The 21,121-nt window shown below is 57.1% G+C and overlaps 1 protein-coding gene across 2 annotated transcripts in view; it reads left to right on the plus strand.

Moving 5' to 3' along the window:
• The window catches only part of CPT1A (carnitine palmitoyltransferase 1A), a 47,740-nt gene that overhangs the window by 23,811 nt on the left and 2,808 nt on the right, over nt 1–21,121 (plus strand). For both annotated transcript variants that reach the window (XM_046014730.1, XM_046014731.1), the window contains exons 5-17: nt 58–159; nt 2,599–2,736; nt 3,115–3,192; nt 3,866–3,973; nt 4,712–4,799; nt 6,152–6,347; nt 7,850–8,038; nt 8,725–8,830; nt 12,036–12,152; nt 13,470–13,634; nt 19,540–19,674; nt 20,187–20,339; nt 20,998–21,111. In XM_046014730.1, the coding sequence (XP_045870686.1) occupies nt 58–159; nt 2,599–2,736; nt 3,115–3,192; nt 3,866–3,973; nt 4,712–4,799; nt 6,152–6,347; nt 7,850–8,038; nt 8,725–8,830; nt 12,036–12,152; nt 13,470–13,634; nt 19,540–19,674; nt 20,187–20,339; nt 20,998–21,111 (1,689 nt within the window). The remainder of the gene's footprint in view (nt 1–57; nt 160–2,598; nt 2,737–3,114; nt 3,193–3,865; nt 3,974–4,711; nt 4,800–6,151; nt 6,348–7,849; nt 8,039–8,724; nt 8,831–12,035; nt 12,153–13,469; nt 13,635–19,539; nt 19,675–20,186; nt 20,340–20,997; nt 21,112–21,121) is intronic.

Genomic DNA, 21,121 nt, shown 5'->3' on the forward strand with positions numbered 1-21,121 from the left:
CGAGAATGGGCTCTACGTCTTTAACACGGTCTCGTTTTCAAACGTGCTTTTTTTAAGAGTATGGTCAAGATCTTTTCGGGCCGAAAACCCATGTTGTACAGCTTCCAGACGTCGCTGCCACGCCTACCCGTCCCGGCGGTCAAGGACACCGTGAGCAGGGTAGGTGTGGCCTCGAGCTCCCTGGGACGCCCCCTCTGAGTGTCCGGCATCCGGGGTTTAGGGTTACTGACCCGGTGGTGGCCGGTTGTTGGTTGGCCGTGTTAGGTCTCAGCAGTGGACTCGTCTGGCCGTTGTCGGAGATCTCTGCCTTTCTGACATATCGGCACACGTGAGCTGTCTTTTCTTTTTAAAAGCACCATGATAGCTTTGCACAATTTTTTATACAGCTTTATTGTGATATAATTCACGTATCCCACAGTTCCTGGAAGCGTCTGATTCAACGGTCTTTGGTATGTTACGTGATCAGTTTTAAATTGCAGTGTATACGTATATAACATGAAAATGACCGTTTTAACCCCTTTAAACCGTGCCGTGGTGTGGCACTGAATTCAGTCTCATAATGCTGTCTCCACCACAGACTAGTTCTAGAACTTTCTACCACCCGATCCCCACCCCCGTCAGCATCACACCCCATTTCACCCATCTCAGCCCCGGCACCCACATCCTGCTCTCTGTGTCTGGGGTTCGCCCCTCCTGGATGTTTCCGGTACATGGAATCCCACAATATGTGGTTCTTAGACTGTTTCGAGGCTGTGTCTCTGCCGTAGTGTCTGTCCCTGTATCTTGCCTTTTAATGACTGAGTGATACCCGACTGGGCGGTTGGACCCCACCACATTCATGCGGTCGCCTGTTGCTGGACAGTGGAGTTGTTTCCACCCTCTGGCTGTTGCGAATGGTTTTGTTCGAGGACCTGCTTGCCGTTCTGCTGGGTGTGAGCCTGGAACTACGGCCCTGGGGTCTGACGGCACCCGTGCTTCACGCGTGGAGGACCCGCCAGGCCGAGCCCCACAGCACACACGCCCCCACCGCAGCCAGCGAGGGCGGCCGTTTTCTGCCTGACCCGTGGCCTCATTTTAAAACCTAAGTGGGACATGTCTTGGCTTTTGAATCCCAGCCTTGGTATTTCGTCCCTCTTGGCCTTTTCAAGTTCCCTCTCATGTCTGCTCTCCTGTTCCCCTCCTCACCTGTTGGCCCCATGGCCAGGAGCCCCATCCCACGGGAGGGTGGCCAAGCCACCGGCGGCGCTGCCTGCCAGAGCCCAGCGCCCGGCTTGACGGGCTTCGGAATGTGATTTCCAGTCCCGCTCCTGCGCGTCTCACTTTGAGAAAACTGGAAAACCTGAGCAGTTGCTCTGTTTCCGGAGTGGTGGCTACTTACATTTAAGGAGGGGTCCTGGAGGTCTCCCTGCCACCCCGAAGCTGTGGTCAGGGCAGACAAAACTTGGCGGGTGGATGCATTTCCTGATAAGCCGGTGGTCTTACTTTCTAGATTGCTCGTGTGCGTGGCAGCAGCTGCTGCTGATGGTCTCAAAAGTCACCGTCCTATCTGTGACCTGCCACCTCGGCTCTCTGACTTCAGGGCGGGGCTGGTCAAAGTCAGGGGCCCCCACAGCCCTGTCCCTGGAGACCTGGCCTTGACCCGGGGCTTGGCCTTCCCCATCTCATTGTTCTGGCTCCTCATTCCTGCCCTGGTGTCCCGGACTCGGCCCACACGCCTTCCTGGCACTGTCCTGAGTCACTGTTGAGTAGGTGGGAATAGGGCTTTCATTACAGGCCAAATGATGGGTAAAGGCGAGTGAGACGTCCTTGCTGGGCGAGCCGTGATCTTGTCACTCCGGTGATCTTGGTGATGCTTGTCTGGAAGGACAGTAAGGGACGACGGAGTGTGTTTGTATCTTTGTTGCTGATGTAAAGCCGTCTGGTTAACTTGTTTAAGGACCCGCAAAACCAGCTTGGTGGAGTTGTTCCTTTTTTTTTTTTTTTAAAGAGTGTATTTTTAAGGGGAGCCTGGGTGGCTCAGTCAATTAAATGACTAACTCTCAGTTTCGGCTCAGGATCGTGAGATCAAGCCCCGTATCATGCTCCCCCTGAGCGTGGAGCCTGCTTGGGATTCTCTCTTGCCCTCTATCCAACCCCCCAAATGCCCATCCTCTCTCTCTAAAATACATAAATCAACCTTTAAAAAAAATTATTTTTAGGGGCGCCTGGGTGGCTCAGTCGTTAATCTGCCTTTGGCTCAGATCAGGATTCTAGGTCCTGGAATCTAGCCCCGCATCAGGCTCCCTGCTCAGCGGGAAGCCTGCTTCTCCCTCTCCCACTCCCCCTGCTTGTGTTCCCTTCCTTGCTGTCTCTCTCTCTGTCAAATAAATTTAAAAAAAAAATTTTTTTTTAATTATTTTTGATTAATCTCCTTTTCCCAACGTGGGACTTGAACTCACGACCCCAAGATCGAGAGTTGCGCGTTCCTCCGACTGAGCCGGCCAGGCATCCCTCCTTGGGGAAGATTTTTAAATCTTGTAAAGATGTGTCCGTTTTTCCTAAGACACAGGTAAGGGGCCTGTGTTTGAACTTGGCGGATGTGCTCTGTGTCAACCCTAGTATCTGGAGTCCGTGAAGCCTCTGATGAAGGAGTCCGACTTCCAACGGATGACGGTTCTGGCAGAAGAATTTGCGGTCACCCTTGGGCCCAAACTGCAGTGGTACCTGAAGTTAAAATCCTGGTGGGCCACTAACTACGTAAGTGCGCACGCTCGCCACCCGTCGATGCCTTCGTGCGCCAGTTCGCGCCCCGAACCCGCCGGGCCTCCCCGCGTGGGGCGAGCGGAGCCACTTGGCGGGCCGTACGGGGTAGGGTGTGCGGGAGGAGGAGGTGTTCGGTGCGACTGAGGGGGCCAGAAGCCGGGGCTGGAGGCGGGCTGGTGCGTGTGCCGTTCCGATCAGGCGCCGGTGCAGGGCTGTGCTGAGCTCGCACTTGGGCTTAGGCTCCCACGCGGGCCGTGGCGTGTGTCCCACATCCACACTCGCGCCCACAAGCCGTCCTGCACCCCGGGGGCCCCGCCAGCCCGTGTAGCTCCTGCTGAGCTCGCCGGTGCTCTGTCCCCTGGGCCCCCACAGGTGAGCGACTGGTGGGAAGAGTACATCTACCTGCGAGGACGGGGGCCGCTGATGGTGAACAGCAACTACTACGCCATGGTGAGTGCCCCGGGCAGGCGTGGTGGGTGTCCCCATGGGCCCGCCGGCCACCCCTGAAGCTCCTGCCCCTGCTCCCGGTGACCCAGCCTTTCTGCCCAGGGCCCGACCCTTGCCTGCCGCGCCTGAAAGCTGTGTGTGGCTGTCCCTTTGTGTTGGCCCCGAGCCACTGCCGAGAGATTAGGGCCACAGAAGTACTCCCGAGGCCATCGGTGGTCCCTCCGCCTCTCATCACAACTGGGCGCTGCGTTGTGATGCCGCGGTGACGTGTGGGCCTGTGTCTGCACCACCCCACAGAGCGTGGTGACAGGTGGCCGTGGCGCCCCAGCCCTGGGACGTTCTTGTCTTCCGCGGCATCGATGGCCTGGGAGGGCTCTTCCCGTTGTCTCATTGGAAGCCTCATAGCTGGGGTTCCCGTAACCGGCGTTTAATAGCTTTAATAACCGGGCAGCTCGTTCTTTGTCCTTTTTCTTCCTGTTCGTCACTTTTATTTGCTTGTAAAGTACAAAACTGTCCAAGTATAGGAATGCAGTTCCAATTTCTTTTCTGTCAGCGCGGGGGTGATCTCACACCGACGGAAACATTTTAGCGGTGCGGAAATGCCCTCCCGTGCATTTAAGTGAGCGTGGCTTTGCCCACGGACGTCCTCTGTGCCGACACGGGTTTACCTTCTCAGGACTTGCTGTACATCCTGCCGACCCAGATCCAGGCGGCGAGAGCGGGAAACGCCATCCACGCCATCCTGCTCTACAGACGGCGGCTGGACCGGGAGGAGATCAAGCCGGTACGTAAACTCGCTGCTCTAGAAACTTCTTTTTGGATGGCTTTGTTGACCTTGTGCACATGCTCGAGGCCTCCTTCGATAGGTCCTGTCGTATCTATATAACGTACCCCTGACATCGTCTCCACGGTCCAGGGCGTGAACACATCCGTCACCCCCAAAAGTTGGCTTGTGCCTTTGTCTCTGGGTCACTTGTACTGTTCAAAGCTTTATGCAAATGAAACCGTGCAGTATGCTTGCTCGCTCTCTCTCTCTGGTCTCACTTCTTTCACTCTCCGTAATTACCGTGAGATTTAATGCTCCTGGTGTGTTCTAAATTCCTCCTGTACGTCACCCAGTGATCTCAGCCGGAAAAAGCTCTTGTTTACCTTTGGAAGAAGACAATTGAGCTGGTGAATTAGTCAAGGAGAACAAGACATTTCCTTCTCTAGATAGCCCTGTGGCTGAAGTGTCAGTTTGGAAAGGTCTGTGGTGTGTCAGGTGACGAATGATCCATTAGAAGGCGTGACCTGGGCAGGAGGGGTGGGGACCCTGGCCACGCCCCCGAGCCCTGGCCCTGCCCGGCGGGTCTTAGCGGTCCAGGTTGTCGGCCCAGCGAGGAGCTGCCCTCGCAGTTCGGAAGAGACGAGTCAGCACTGTGTGCACGGAAGACAGATCAGTGTTTCCTTTGCTCCTTCCCCCTTCCTCCCACCGCCTCCCCCCAAGGAATGTTTGTTTGTTTGAAATGTATTTTTGTTGTAGATTCTTCTGTTGGGATCCACGGTTCCGCTCTGCTCTGCTCAGTGGGAGCGAATGTTTAACACTTCGCGGATCCCAGGCGAGGAGACGGGTGAGTGGGGCCCCTTGGGAAAGCCCATTTGCTCCGTACTCGCTGCATACGGGGTCACGGACAGGCAGCACATGGGTTCACGCTGGCCCCTCCCGAGAGTGAACTTTGAGGCTCAGGAACGTTCCTTCTGCTGAATTTCCTCGGTGTTTCTGAGGCCCGGGCTTTTGACATAAGCTTTGTAGCACAGGATGTTATCGCTCTGGGTTTGCAGTTGTTAGCGTCGTACAGCCCCTCGTTTGTAAGTCAGACGTGGTCACGGGTCCGTAGACTGGGGAAAACAGGCGTGCGGCTGGGTTCCATGTGCTCCCCGGCTTCCGGCACCCGTGGGGTCTCGGAACACCTCCCCTCGGATCAGGGGTGCTTCTGTGCTTTGCTCTGCCCGGGTCTTGTGCCTCATCTGTTGGTTACTCCTAACTCCTTTTCTGTTTTTGGTGTTCCAAGTGTCCTTTTGAGTTGTTGGCTCCTGAATGTATTAGTTCCGGGGGCCATTGGAACAAAACCTCGCAACCTGCAGGGCTGAAAGACATTCGCTGTCCCCACATCCTGGAGGCCGGAGCCCGAGACCCAGGTGCAGGCAGGGAGCCCCCCCGGGGGCCTCTCACCTCCTGTGCGGACGGCTGTCCTCTCCCTGTGTCCTCACGGGGTCATCCCTCCGTGCCTTTCTGTGTCCTGGTCGTTTCCTACAAGTACCCCGGCCGTGTGGGATTAAGGTCCGTCGTAATCACTGTGTGTTAACAGAATTACCTCTTAAACGGCCCAGGCTCCAAATACAGTCACGTCCGAGGGGGGTCCAAGCGTGTGAGGGGGAGGGGCTCAGTCGGGCCCAGAACTCTGGGGAGAGGAAGGCAAACGTGGACCCTGAGCGGCTACCCAGCTGTGTTCGCAGTAATTTCAGCAGGCGGTTGGGTTTTCTGCGGCTCACCGTGGCTGCAAGAGGCCTGTGTTCCCATCCCTGAATCTTGCCGATTCTCCTTTCTTAGTTTACCGTGCGCCGGCCAGGACCTGGCGTGGCGTCTGAGCGGAAGCGATGCTCGTGCGCAGCTTCTTATATCTGACTTTGAAGGAAGGCTCGAAGGGCGTGTTTGCCGTAGTTTTCTGTAGAAACCCGTGAGCGGGCCCACGTCGTTGGCCCCGGATCACACGGGCAGTGAGCGGCTGAGCGGAGCTGAGACGGGGTCAGATCTCTCAGCTTTGATCTGTACCGAACCGCCTACAGACTCTTGAGGAGTGGACGGACGAGGCCCGCCGAGGGACGCGGGTGGGGGCGGGGGTGGGCCGCAGGACGGTCGGGGGGCCGGGGCCGTGTTCAGCTCTCCCTGACCCCCGCCTCTGGCTTCCGCGTCCCGCCGCAGACACCATCCAGCACGTCCGGGACAGCAGGCACATCGTGGTGTTCCACAAAGGGCGCTACTTCAAGGTCTGGCTGTACCACGACGGCAGGCTGCTGAGGCCCCGGGAGATCGAGCAGCAGGTGCAGCGCATTTTGGACGACCCCTCCGAGCCTCAGCCCGGGGAGGCCAAGCTGGCGGCCCTCACGGCTGGAGAAAGGTGTGTGGCTCCTCCGTGACGTGGGTCTGACCGGTGGACTTGGGACGGCTGGAGGGGCACGTGGGGGAGGGGCAGCGGTGCTGGGGGGCGGGGCTGGAGCCTGGAGTCCGAGTCCCGCCCCTGCTGGCGGCCGCCCATCCAGGTGCCCGGGTGCCAGGGCTCAGGACACACAGGAGTGAGGCTCTGCGGCAGGGGTGCCGCAGGGGTGCCGCAGGGGTGCGGGTGCTGGGAACGGCAGAGAGGGTCCCGTGGACCCGCCCACACTGGGGCTTGACTCGGGCGTTTAAAAGGCCCACCCGAGGGCCCCGAGTGGGTGTATGAGATTCTTCTGGTCCGGGGGCTCCTCGAGCAGTGAGGGCTGGAACGGGCAGCGTGAGCTGGAGGGGAGGCCCTGTCCCAGAAGCCCGGGGCTGTTAGGCCATCGCCGCGGCTTCCCCGGGGCTGGAAGGAACCGCGGAGGGCAGTGTGTCCGGGGGACGAGCTCCCTCCCCGTGTGCTCACGAGCATCAGTGGCCCAGGTGGCAGGTGGCACCAATCGCGGCTGAGGCGTGGGCTTGCCTGGGACCCCCTGCCCCTCGGGGCTCCGTGGGCGGCCGGCCGTGAGGCTCCTCTTCCCATGGACGCTGAGTGTATGTGCTGGCCCGTCACCTCCTTGTCCCTTCACACAGCACTAGTGACCATCCTTACTGTCGCTGTGGCCCCTGGCAGACAGTGACGACAGTGCTCCCGGCCACGTGGGTGTGGGGACCTGGTGTTTCTTGGGGGTGTTGGTACCATAGGCCACCTTGGTGCGTTCTCGGGGAGAGAAGAGGGCAGGAGACAGGCCAGATGACCCTGATCTGGAACGGTGGGTGGGTGAAGGACCAGAGGAGGGCCGAGTGAGGGTCCTAGCAGCCATCGAAGGAGCCGTGGCTGGGGTGACTCTCAGGAAGTGTGTGTCATGTCCGCTCCTTCTGTCCCACGAAAGGTGGGAGAAGAATCCCATTCCTTGGACTCCCAGGGGTGCCGCTTATCCCCAGGGTGTCCTGTGGCTGTTAGTAGCATGGACTTGGGTAGGACAGCTTGGGTTGGAAGCTCTCCCTGCCACAAAGTAGCTGTGATCACATCGGTGTGCCTCAGTTTCCCCCTCTGAAAGATGGGAATGGTAGTGCTGGTCAATGAGCTAGTACGTGGACCAGGGCTGGAGGGGAGCCAGGCAGGAGGGACGTGCTCACAGCACCTGCCAGAACGTCATCAGGATGGTCGCTGGCGCGAGCGTGGGGAGCCCTGTCTCGGTCGCTAAGCTCAGGGCTTGTATTCTCGTGGCCCATCTGGCATTCAGTGAGCGGAGGTACGCGCCGTGCTGGAGGGCCTGTTGACCGATGGTGCCGTCCACTGCAGACAGGGTCAGACGTGTGTAGTTTCTCTTAAATTCCTACAAAACTGAAAAACGCCATTTTGAACGCCGCACGTAAGGAGATGTCCCCACGTTCCTGTAGGTTTGACTCTAAGCCTTGTTTCAGAGTACCCTGGGCCAAGTGTCGCCAGGCCTATTTTGGACGTGGGAAAAACAAACAGTCCCTCGATGCCGTGGAAAAGGCAGCGTTCTTCGTGACGCTCGACGAAAGCGAGCAGGGGTACAGGAAGGAAGACCCGGACGCGTCCATGGACAGCTACGCCAAGTCTCTCCTCCACGGCAGGTGCTCTGACAGGTAACGTGGCTGCCTCCAGCCCGAGGTGTCTTTGCCCTGAAGGAATGAGGCTCACACAGGAACACAGCTTTGGTTCTCTTTTCTGCACGCGCACACACGCGCGCACGCACATGGACACACACAGCTCAAGCAGCAGACCTTTTTCCCTCTCTGTTCCCGCCCACCTCTGACCGGAGGTGCTGGCGAGAGGGGTGGCCGCGGGCGCCTGGAACCAGGCGGGAGAAGGTGGTGGACGGGGCTGAGCTGGGTACCGGCTCTGGCCTGCTCCCTGAGCTCGTGACTCCCGTAGCGTCCTTTTCCTTGTCTGCGGCGCCGTCCTGCCCGCCCTGCCCGCCCTGCAGATGGGGCTGAGGCTCGGCCCAGCGTTGGGGGGAGGGTGTGTGCAGGGGCAAGGCCTCCCAGCTCCCTGCACTTGCCTCACGGGTCCCTTCACGTTAGAATAACATCATTGCATTCTGCTGGTCCGCAGCTCACAGCGGCTTCTCTTTGTCTCTGATAACAGAGAAGTGCCTGACTTAAGTTCTCTGTATGCTCCTACCCGCGCTCTGCAGAGATTGGAGAGCGTGGGCCAGCCTTTTGGGGGCTGGGGGCAGAGAAGTCCATCCCGAATAAAACAGTACGTGACTTTTGTTTGCTTTGGTCTTTTTGAAACGGTTAAGTCCTGTGAACGTTTCTTTCCCGCGTAGGTGGTTCGATAAGTCTTTCACGTTCATTGTCTTCAAGAACGGGAAGATGGGCATGAATGCAGAGCACTCCTGGGCCGACGCGCCCATTGTCGCACACCTGTGGGAGGTGAGTGAGCGCAGCTGTCGTGCACCTGTGGGGGGGTGAGTGAGCGCAGCTGTCGTGCACCTGTGGGGGGGGGGTGAGTGAGCACAGCTGTCACGCACCTGTGGGGGTGAATGAGCGCAGCTGTCGCGCACCTGTGGGGGGTGAGTGAGTACAGCTGTGACGTGAGCGTGGCGCTTACTGTTGCCAGTCCCGACCCCAGACGACGTTTCATCGTGCGGTACCCGTCTGATTACAGAAGGCTTCGTAACACACATCGGCGCTTCGCGTGACATGAATTAGCTAAACCAAAGGCCTTCGTGTCTTCATTTCCTACAACTAAGTTTCCTTAAATAGGGACACATTTAATGCCATCTCCGGGTGGAACCGAAGTGACGGAATGGTGGCTGGCTCTCGTGCAGCCGCGTCATTTAATTCTTAAAATTACCAAGTTATTTAAAAACTGCCAAGCCCCTGCCACCTGGTCCCTCTGCCCAGCTTGTTAAAATGTGGTGGTGGATTGGCCCTGCCACTGCTTTAAACTTTAAAAAATCCATTTCTCCCTGACGTGTTGGAACTTTCTTTGCGTTTGGCATGAACCATTGAGGAAGGTTTTGCTTTCTTAACTTACCCTCCCCGGTTCTTGTTTGGAGAAATTTCTGAACTCTGGGATTGTCAACAGTGGACCTGATCCAGAAATTTCTGTATTACCCTGGTTTGATGAAGCTCGAGGTAACTTTTTGTTAAAGCAACATGGCCCTTTGATGTCACCCTGAAAGCCCAGCCTGTGCTTTGCGGTCTGCTGCCTTAGCAGGTGGAGCTGGACGACGGGACTGCAGGCTGAGGACCCCACCGTCCTTCACGGGCCGTGGCGCTCACTCGAGGACCGGACATGATGAAATCGTCATGAACTTGTGAAGACATTTTAACGCATGACCGCGTTCTTTTCTTTCTTTTTTTTTGATTCCTCTGTAGGTTTTGAATCTCAATCTTTATTTTTAAAATATTTTATCTGTCCATATTTTCCCTAGAGTCACAAATCCTAGACCATGTCCTGCTGTCTCTTGCAAGGCCTATGCACGCACTCCCTCCTCTGCCCAGAACACTCTTTCCCTGGCCACTGGCCCCGTTGGGCCTCAGCTTCACCGCACTCCCTCCAGGCCCCTCTGCCTTCTCCCGCTCCTGGGTTAGGAGCCCCGGATGCCCCCTCCAAGACTTCCCCTGACCGTCTGACCCCTGGCTGGGGTCTGGGCAAAACCTAACCCGCCTTCAGCCAAGTGAGGTTCTCTGTGTGGGAAAGAGCATAAAGGGAAAACAGCGTTACCGAACAGTCTTTCAGGTAGCGGTCTGGTCCCGAGACTCGAACACGCGATCAAAGCAGTCAGGTCTCAGAAGGGCATTCACCGCCGCCCATCTGCTGATGCCAACAAAGCTTAGCGATCCTTTCCGCTGAAACTGCACGAAGACTCGGCCGTCTTCGGCCCCTGGACGGGGCAGCTGGACTCCGGAGGGGTCCGTTGACACAGCGGACTCGTCCAGACCTGTGGCACCTGTTCCAAGGACGCCCTGAGTAGTGAGCGCATGACAGCTGGTCTCCGTGAAGGAGACAGGCCTCGAGCCACGGGCAGTCTGGATGGCACAGGGTGACTCAGCCAGGTGGAGAAATCTGCGTGTGACAAGGCTGTCTTCTATTTTAAGTGCTTTTGGAGGAGAGAAGGGTAAAGGAATTGCATGGACAGCCCAAGGCGGTCACTCGGGTTCCTGCCAGCAGACGGAAGGCCTGGGGCTCCAGGGACTGGACGTGGGCCCCAGGAGCCCCCCGCAGGGTGGGAACCGACGCACTCTCTTGTCCCGGAGGCCCAGGAGCCGGTCTGCCCGTGGTGAGGCGGTCAGGAGCAGATCTGGTCAGAGCTGGATCCTGCTTGCCGCCCACGTATTTCTGAAGCTTCCACGTGCTGGGTGCTCTGGGGTCTCTGACGTGGAGCGGCTCAGACACAAGTCGGCTGGCTCCTTCGCTTGCTTAGATCTGCGTGGACGCCGACCACACGCGCACACATGGACGCCTCCACGCACCGCCCCCATGCTGGAGCCCTGACCCCTCACACACGACAGCGCCCCCAGCCGGACTTGGGGTGGGGTTTTGTTGTGTGTGTGTGTGTGTGTGTGTGTGTGTGTGTGTGTGTGTTTGCCTCCCCCACTAGGATGTAAGCTCCCCGAGTGCAGGGATTCCTTTTAAAAAAAAATCTTTTTATTATTATTTATGGAGACAAAATTGACATACCCTAAAATTCATCTTCTTAAAGTACACAATTCGCTGGGTTTCGGGTATTTACAAGGTGGTCGTACCACCAACACCGGCATCTACTTTTAGGATGTTTCCCCCACAAAGGGAACTCCTGCTTCTCTCCCCGACCCCAGCCAGGCAACCACAGATCTACTTTCTATCTCTCGGACTGTCTGTTCTGGCCGTTGGATGGGTTGTTTCCACACTCCAACGACTGTAAGCACTGCACCTGGGAAACGTTCACACACAATGCGTGTTTTCGTTTGTCGTGCGTGCACCCTGGAGGAGACTAGAGACTTGGGGAGGTCAGATGGTCAGGTTTAACGTCTTGAGGAAAAGCAGAAATTCTGGTCTGTTTTGTTCCCCATTCTCTCACTGGGGCGCAGAGGTTGCTGGCTCATAGTAGCTGCCCCGTAAATATAACTGTGTGGGTGTCCTCGCCAGGGGCAAGAGAACGCCTCAGCTGCGCCCGGAGCCTGGCTCATGGGGAGTATGGACTGGGGCGCACGGCTTCCTCCCTGGGTGGCTCGGCCTCCTCATTTTTACACAGTGACGGTAATGGGACCTGCCTTCCAGGCTTTCTGTGAAGATTCAGGGGATGGGAGGGGTGGCCCCCAGCGGGCACCCAGGACCTAGAAATGGGCTCTGCCTGTGCTGGAGTCCTGGCTGAGCTGCTTGGCAGCCCGCAAGCCGGGGAGCCTCCTCACGTCCATCTCTCTCCCGTCTGGAGTGGAAATAACTTTCCCGTTGGGGGGCTGCGCGGACGGGGCCAGGTGCGAACGGGCATCCTGCCAGCACACCCGGGAGACAGTCCTGCTGTCTTCATTACATCTCCGCGGAGAACGAGGGTCTGTCTCCCCTGGGGGTCGTCTCCAAGATGCTCTAGGTAACACGGTTCACCGTACTCTTCTCTGACTGACGCGCGTATCTTTCCATTTGCGACAGTATGTCCTGGCCACAGACTCCTTTCAGCTGGGCTACGCAGAGGACGGGCACTGCAAGGGCGACACCAACCCGAACATTCCGTACCCCACCCGGCTGCAGTGGGACATCCCGGAGGAAGTGAGTCCCAGCGACCTGGGGTGGGGATGAACGGAAACGGTCACAGCCCGGGGGCCCCGCCGCGTCCTTGCCGAGTGAGCACGGGCTCAGCTGGAGGCCGCAGACACAGACTTGTGTCCACACACAAGCTTGCCACAGCTCCCACTGCCTCCGGCCCCAGGAAGTGGTTCTGTTTCACATTCTGGCAAAGATTATCGGCGAGATTTCCAGCTCACATTTGGCTGGACAGCACAGCGAACAAGGAAAAAGCAAAGTCACTTCCTTTGGGGTAGAAATGCTCTGAGATCACTAACTTACTATTTCTGTTTCTCTCAAAGATTTTCATACAGAGGCCCCTCGATAAAAGGAAGCATTTTGGGGAAGAAAGTTTAGGGGCGGAAAGACCACATTCCTGCCCATCTGATCCAAGCAGGCATTCCTGGGGCCCGAGAAACACTTCTCGAGGTAGAAGGTGCCACGCACGGGGCTGCCGTCTCAGCCAGGCCTTCTGTCCTGCGTCCCCGGGGGCCGGTGTGAGCTCCGAGGCGCATGGGCTCGGGGTCCTTGTACCTGACCCAGTCGGTCCCCGTGTATTTAAAATGTTTCTGTAGGTTTAACTTTTTCGAGCAGTTTTAGTTTTCCCAGCACGGTGGATCAGGAAGTCCAGAGAAATCCCTCCTGCCCGCCTCCCCCGACCCAGCACACGCGCGCCCATCCCTGGCACGGGGTCAGTGTCCGCCTATTGCTTTCTTGGCCTTTGCACGGATGTGCGGCGACCTGTGTCCGCGCACAGCCTCACGCTGAGCAGTTTCACGGCCCCAGATATGGCGCTGCTGGTTCCTCCCTGCCCCCCTCCCCCCATGCCCCTGGCACACAGAGGTCTTGTCACGGTCGCCACACTGGGCCTCGTCCACAGTGTCCCGTTCGTGGAATCCTGTCAAACACGGCCTCCGCAGACCGGCTTCTTTGCCTTAGTCTCGTGCATTTAGGGCTCCTCCCGCATCCTTCCGTGGCTTGGGAGCTCCTCTCCATGGCGTGGTTGTGCCACGGCCCATTCGTTTTTTAAACTTGGGAGCTGGGTTGCCACAGTGGCCCCGTGGGGTCCCATGTGGACCGGGAAGCCACAGTCCCCCACGGGCGTTCCTCCTGCTCGGGTTCCCCCGGCACTCCTGGGCGAGCGGGGGGTGCCTGTCGCTCCCGGACTGCGGCTCCGGGATGACGCTACCGGGGAGGACTGTGTGTCTGTTCGAGCAACAGCTCTGCCGGCCGCACGAACATCTCGTCTTGGCGAGGTGCGTCAGCAGCCCGGGCTCACATCCCTTTCTCCTTTGCCGCTAGTGTCAAGAGGTGATAGAGACTTCCCTGAACAGCGCCAACATTCTGGCAAACGACGTGGATTTCCACTCGTTCCCATTCCACACCTTTGGTAAAGGGCTGATCAAGAAATGCAAGACCAGCCCGGATGCCTTCGTCCAGCTTGCCCTCCAGCTGGCTCATTACAAGGTACGAGCTGGGGGCTCTGTGGTGAGCACTCAGGGTCTGAGCACCTGCTGGGAGCCGCGTGCCACCGGGGGTGGGGAAGGCCGGATGCCTGTCCCGGGGGGCCGGCCGCTGGCGCAGGCCGTGCGCCGCAGGCGGGGTGGGATGCGGTGAGCGGCACCCCTCTCAGTGGGTGTGGGGCAGGTCTAGAGAAGACGCAGGTGCAGGACAGTGAAAGAGGTAACGTCGAAATCAGAGAAACCAGGAGAGGTTAGGCCAGAGTCAGACTTCCAGCTGACTCTACGGTAGTTGTTCACAAAGACAATCAAGTCACGAAGCTTCCTTTCCCCGAGGAACATACTCACTGAAGTGTGCGCACGTGGAGCCATCAGCAGAAAGGGCCGTCGTCTTACGGGCGCTTTGTCCGAAGGAGCGAGAGACTTAGAGACCCAGTAGCTAGATAGAGGAGCTGGATCTTGGAATTAGCAAGTTTGACCTCAAAGACTGCCAAGCACGGAGATGCACCGCGTTCGGGCGGTAAAAGGAGGCGCTGCCTCAGACAGAGTTCATAAGGGGACGCCAGGCTCCACGGTGATAACGTTTGCAGATCTCGAAACGATTTTCTGCAGCGACAGAGGTTAGCGAAGCTGACCCGAGACAAGGTAAAAAGCCAGAGGAGATCAGTCCCCACGATGAAAGTCAGAAGTCGGAGGCCTGCCCGGCAGCGGGACCCTGCTCAGAAGCAGCTCCGTTGCTTGGCCGAGCGTAGGGTTCCAGAGGCTCCTGAAAGTGAGGGGCCGCCCTCATGATATCCAGAACCAGCTTCACCCTGGGCGTGATCCGGAGCTGGATAGAGCCACCCAGCGGGTGCAGAGTGCCTCGCGAGGGCTCGTTAGTCCTCAGAGCTGCTGGGGAGGGCCTTGCTCATCTCCGCCTCTCGCAGAGCAGGAGAGCTCCTTGCCTGAGACCCGCCGCTCGCAGTGGCATGGCTGAACTTGAATCCAGGCAGGCTGCCTCTGGAGCTCGTGTCTTAATTGGGGGGATGGCGAGAAAGAGCCGTAGACCAGTTTTGCTCATGAACGAACATGCAGAAAACCTAAATAAAATATTAGCAACGAGAATCCAGCAGCGCAGGAAACGTGTGACCAGCGGCAGCAGCTTATGGGGCCAAGGGCATGGTTTGGTATTAATAAACCCAGAGACAGATTAAATTATTATTTAGATCAGAGAAGAAAAAGACATCCTCTCGACAAATGCTAGAAAGATATTAAAAACTTGGTGTGCATTCCCCATAATGGCTCTAAGTAATGGAGCTGTTTCCCTAACGTGATAAGTAGCATCACGGGTCAGTAGCCAGCGTGTGGCTTGAAGGCTGAACAGGTGAGTGGCCCCATTAAGGAAAGGCCGAGGCTTCCTCCACCCCAGCAGGTCCAGCATTCTCGAAGGCCTTTCCGTAAGTACAGTGAGCACAGCTGATGGGATAACGGGACAGTTCATCTTCTGATGGGAATGGAGGAGCAGAGAAGCTTTCGTGATGAAGGAGTGTGCTCAGGAAGGAGCCCGGGGCAGAATTCTACGAAGACCAGTGTCTTCCTTGTCCAGCACTTGGCCAAGTAGAAAGTACAACAGACCAGGGGAATGGAAACCAGGGACGGGAGTCTGGGGTCCAGGCACACGTTGGTAAAGCAGCTGGGACTTTTGGGGAGGAAGGCAGGACCGTCTCCAAAAGGAAGACAAGGCTGTGGTTTTGGCTGGAAAATCTCGACCCTGCAGAGGCGAGTGCGCTCAGTTCACACGTGCAGTGAGGACACCGTCCGAGGTCTGGAGGTGGTTTTCCAAAGGGAGCTCAAACATTGATTTTCAAGTTCATTTAGAAGATGTGACATTTGAGAATAACCAGTAACATTCTGAAATATAAAAGTAACGAGGTGGACATTGTTTCTTTCAAAGCCTAAAATGTAGAAATCAGAAGAGCTTAGTAATGAGCAAGGTGCAGTCCTGGGCACCTCTCTGGGATAGAGGCAGGATTTAACATCGCCGGGAGGGCACGAGTTGGTGAGTGAATGGGCTTGGAAAAATGGGCCAAGTGGTTCCTTTTGGGAAGCAAATAAACAGCCCAGTAGGCAAATGGAGTCAGCAGAGAGTGGTGGTTCACGAGAGCAGGAAACTACAAATTGTTGGGGAATGTACGTGGAAAATTTAATCTTGCTAGGAAGCCCATAAATGCAACGTAAGTAAGACTGCATGTTTGCCTCTGCGATTTGCAAAGGCCTTTCTAGTCCGTGCTTGTACGGGGCCGTTTAGAGAGGGAAGCGTGCGTGCGGCAACTAGGCTCTTCCAGCGGGAAACGTGTGACCCTAACCTGGCAAATTCTTTCTCGAGAACTGTACTCTCTAAGGCCCGGTTCGCAAAGATGAGCTGTAACAGGCCCCTCGGTAAAAGTTTGAATCGTCGAAAAGGTTATCAGTGTGAAATGTTAGATTATCGTATTTTTGTACAATGGACGATTGTGTGTCCGTTAAATGTGTCTGTGGTGTGTTCTGTGAACACACTTGGCCGTCAGCACCGTGTGAAAGTTTTATTTCTTTGCTCTGGTGATCTGCAAACTCTGGCCCCTGGCCCACTTCCTGCCCTTCACCTGTTTTCACGTGACCCTTGAGCTAAGAATGGTGTTGTATTGTTAATAATTGAAAAAAAAAACCACAGAAGAACGCTGTCTCGTACGTCTCTGTGTCACATGTCATTTCAGCGTTCACAGAGGACGTTTGCTTAGAGTTCAGTCGGACGAATGGTCCACGGGCGTTTCGAGTGGACTGAGCAGGTGCCACGTATGACCCACGAAAAATATAAGGCAGATCTTTTCATGCCGAAGTTCTGTGCAGGCCCAGTTGAGGACCAGCTGTGTTAGGGACACGACCCTGTGGAGCTGTGGTTCTGACCCTTTCTGGCTCCGCCCAGAGCTGCAGGGCCTTCCCTTGGCTCTGTGTAAATGCAGATGTCCTGTGTGTCCTGGGAGGTCTCCGTTCCAGGCTTCTGACCCTTCTCTGTGCCCTGGACCCTGCAGGAAGTTTGGGAAAGCCTTGGGGATCCCATCTCAGCATAATGTGTATAAAGCATGAAAGGAACGATGTAGGGTTATGGAGATAATCAGTTAATAAAAATGCACATCAGAATGTTAAATGTAAATTTGTAGCACAGCAAGTGTAATTATGCACTAAATTTGGGGTGGTTGCGCTAATGACTACTGTCATTCTGAAGTGATAAGCAGAGACGGTATTTTGGGCCATCTGCAGCAACCATAATTTGTTGTCCAAATAGCTGTGATTTTCTCTTCAAAGTCACTGCACTGTTGGTAATTCCTGTGGTTTGTTGGCTGTGCTTCTACACGCTGTATTTTAGTTTGATGTTAGTAGAAATTAAAATGTATCTATTTTTCCCTTCCGAGTTAACATGTTCCAAAGGTTAGTGACCATTGGTCTGATCCCTGTCTGCCCTTCCCTTTCCAACCTCCTCTCATAACACACCTGGTCTCATTCACTCAGCTTTTGCCACACTGGCCTTTTTGCTGTGCTCAGATGTGTCCAGCTCTTTCCTACCTCAGGGCCTTTGCATTTGCTCTCCATCAGTGGTTGCTGTGTCCCAGATGGAGGTGTGGTTGGTTAGGTCTCTGCTCGAGTCGCCCATCTCCTATTTAAAAGGCTCCTGCCCCCTCGCTCTTCAGTCACCCTGCCTCGTTCCTGTCGGACGCCCCTGTCACTGTGTAATATCCTGTATCCCCACTTCTCCTGTTAGGACCTTTGCCCCTTGAGGGCAGAAGCATGATCGGTCCCCAGTGCCAGGAATGCGCCAGCCACAGAGGACTAGATACTCATCGGTAAATAAGTCACGACCGATTGAGTGAAGACACTTGACAGGGTCTTAATTTTAGTCCACAGCCATTCGTTTCCTGCTTTGGGGTCATGTTTGTTTTTCATTTAGAAACTAGAGGTGAAAAATTCCCCCAAGTGCCGCCAGCCTGAACCCTGAGCCCCGGGGCAGCCATCCCAGGGTGTGACAGGTTTGTGTTCCCACACGGTGCATGTCCGTGTCCCCACCGACCATGTCTTTCGATCCAGCTCGTTAGAAACTGGAGGTGCTCGCCCGATGGCGACTGGTTGCAGCAGGTGGAGTGGGGCTGCTTGGCTCTCGGGGGGCCCGAGCCCACTAACGCGCAGTGCATTTGCCGAGAGGTTTCCAGACGATCGTTTGCAAAACCGTGGGTATCCTGCATGACCGTGCTGACCGCTGACAGTCAGAGTTTGGTGCTGGAGAGTGGACCTCGCATAAACCAGTGCATCCGAGATCCCCAGCTAACGTTTACTGAATGCCTAAATGCCAGATTTCTCCTTTTTCCTAGAGCTCCTCCTCTCCCCTCCCTCCTGCTTTGTCACGCGCCCCTTTGAGTCCTCCCAGGAAGTTCTCTGACAGGCGTATTTGATGCCCGACCTGGACCCCTCGCTTCCCTGCTCTGCTCTGATTCTTACTCTGCTTAGAATAGAGTGAGGAGGTTGAGCCCCTCTCTGGGCCCACCCCAGGCAAAAGTAATGACTGGCGTGTGGAAGAAGTGTGGTGAGTCGCGGCTCCCGCGTCGGGCGTCGGGGACAGCACGGAAGGCTCCCACGGGGGGTGCCGCAGGTGGACGGCGGTGAGCGGCGGCTGGTCGCAGACCTCCTGGCCTGTGTTCCTCACCCCGTGGCCTGCTCGCCTCGTCACTTCACAGGCAGGACTGGGGGAGGGACAGAGCCCCGAAGGCCACTCACAGGCATGGCCCGCTCGCCAGGAACTTTGGCCTTGACCCTGGGACTGGGTTTTGGGCATTGTCTGCAGGAATGACTGGGGTCCACAGACTGCCATGGGCCACTTTCCCGTCCAGACGGGGAAGCTGGTATCTCGGGGCAGACGCAGCGGCCAGGGGCGTCTGCAGGTGGTTTCCTCCCACAGCGTGTGGCAGGACACCGTGGGCTTCTCGGACCCTGTCCTTCGGCTCCTCCTGCTGCTTCTCCCTGGAGCCCCCACTGACCTGTCCTCTCGTCACCTGCAGGGTCTCAGCTTCAGGTGCTGCCTCTTCTGTCCTCCTGTCCCCCTTCTAGTCCCTAGACCCTACGGGGCCTCTGCCTGTCTGGTCCCCCCCACCCCTCACTGGGCATGGACTGCTCTGCCCCGCACCCAAGAGGCTGGTGTGGCTGGATTCAGACTGACTTCTCCACTTCAAGATACCGAGCTCCGGCTCTGGCGGCCCCCTGGGCAGCCCCCTCCGTGCCCCTCCATGCCTGTTCCCCATGCCTTCTCTCCGGCTCCCGGCCCCCTCCCTGCTTCTCCAGCCTCAGCAGGCCGAGCCGCCTTCTTGGTTCAGCAGGAAGACGAGAGCATTCCGAAGAGACCTCCTGACCGCTCCCCCCACGGCTACCCCCTTCTGCTTCATTTCCCTTCCTGTCCCGTGGAGCAGCCGGCCACCTGCCCTCCTGCTGGGGCACACTGCTCCTGACCTGTCTCTTCTCTCCTGGGTCATCCTCATTGTCATCCAAACACGGTGGAACATTTCCTGCCAACACCTTGTGTCTTTTAATAATTTCCAACTGTTGCATGGCTATCTCCTTGTCATGCCTTCCTTCTGTAAGTGTGTCTGCACTCGGATAGGTGTGTGAAGCTCAGGAAATTGTGCCGTGGCATCTGTTGCATCTGGAAATGGACCCTGGGCTACCCAGAAACTGACCCCCCTCCCACCCCCAGGCCTTTCCAAAGCTAATGACGTCTCCATCTGCCTGCTGCACAACCCCGTGTGAAGACTGATAATGACTAAAAGCTAAAGCTGACCGTAACCCATCCCTTCTTGTGCGTTAGAGCCCATCAGCAGGCCCTGCCTTGTATTAAAGTACTTTTCCTCTCCCAGGACATGGGCAAATTCTGCCTCACGTACGAGGCCTCCATGACCCGGCTCTTCCGAGAGGGGAGGACAGAGACCGTGCGTTCCTGTACCATGGAGTCATGCGACTTCGTGCTCGCCATGGTGGACCCCACCCAGACGGTAAGGTGGCGTCAGGCCACAGAGACCCTGCGCACGCCTCTCCTGGGGAGTCATATTCAGCTTCTCTCCCCGCTGCCTTTCAGGGGAGCTGAACGTGGTCGGGACACACGCAGAGAGGTTAACGTTAATCCGCTTGGACTCCCTAGGAGTCTAGAACCTCACAGAGCACGGGGAGGCCCGGGAGTTGGTGCAGTGGGACAATCCAAGGAGCTGGGGTGTGGGTGAGGAGCCTGGAACCATGCCATCGAACCTTCTACTTGGGGTCAGCGGAGCCCGCTGCCCATACCCAAGATCCCCGCACAGGTCCGGGGCTCCGGCTTTCTCTCGGGTGGCCCCATCGGCAGCATGAATCTGGGGAGGGGGCAGCCCCTCAAGGAGGTTTCCGCTCTGGCACATCCCTCCTGCCTGCTTTAATGGTACCGTCGGGCCCTGCGGAGAAGGGCCCCTCACGTGCGTCTCGGAGCCTCCAGGGTCCGTCCCCCGTGGTGTGACTGTCCTGTCCCTTTACTCAGATTGAGCAGAGGCTCAAGTTGTTCAAGATCGCCTCCGAGAAGCACCAGCATCTGTACCGCCTGGCGATGACTGGCTCCGGGATCGACCGCCACCTCTTCTGTCTTTACGTGGTGTCCAAATACCTGGCCGTGGAGTCCCCGTTCCTGAAGGAGGTGAGTCGCCGCGGCCTGCGGCAGCGCTCCCGGCTCGCTGGCTAAGCCGGGACGAAGTCAGGGCCGCCTCGCCAGTGGGAAGTGGCCTCCCCCACACGGGTCCTGGGGCTCAGCTGTCGTCACAGTGTCCCATCCGAGCTGTGATCTTAGTGCCGTGTCCCTTCATCCCCCGTGAACGCCGTGCATCACACGTGCCCTTCCGACCTCCTCGATGTAAGCGACCTCGAGCTCGGACCATAGTAAGGTGCACGCAGGTGATTGGGCCGTGAGGAGCCGAGTATTTATCAGTCTTGTTTAATACAGTTTATTTACTCTTTAAGCTATAAAACTTAACTTGTAATAATGCTGTGTTGAACAAGCAGGAAAAAATTCCTGAAAATTAGCTTCAGCCCAGCATGGCCCCCTTCCCGAGTCTTAGTTCGTGTGTGTCCGCCCCCTTTTTGGGGGGTGTCCCCCCCCCGCCGTCCAGACGCCCTCTCTGCACACGGACTGGCCCGAGCCAGCAAGAGGCCTTCTGGGATGCAGACCTCCTGCGTCTGAGACTGCCCGGGGTCCCCGTGAGCCTTTCGCTGTCTCCCGCTGGGGCTGCTGCGCAGGGACAGAGGAAGACGGCGCTGGGAAAGGTGTCGTTAGAGAATGTCCTTGTTGGACGCCGCAGGTCTTATCTGAGCCGTGGAGGTTATCAACCAGCCAGACTCCGCAGCAGCAGGTGGAGCTGTTTGATTTGGAGAGGAACCCGGAGTACGTGTCCAGCGGAGGGGGCTTCGGGCCGGTAAGTGTCC

Source organism: Meles meles, chromosome 8, assembly GCF_922984935.1.
Source record: "Meles meles chromosome 8, mMelMel3.1 paternal haplotype, whole genome shotgun sequence".
Taxonomy (NCBI): Eukaryota; Metazoa; Chordata; class Mammalia; order Carnivora; family Mustelidae; genus Meles; species Meles meles.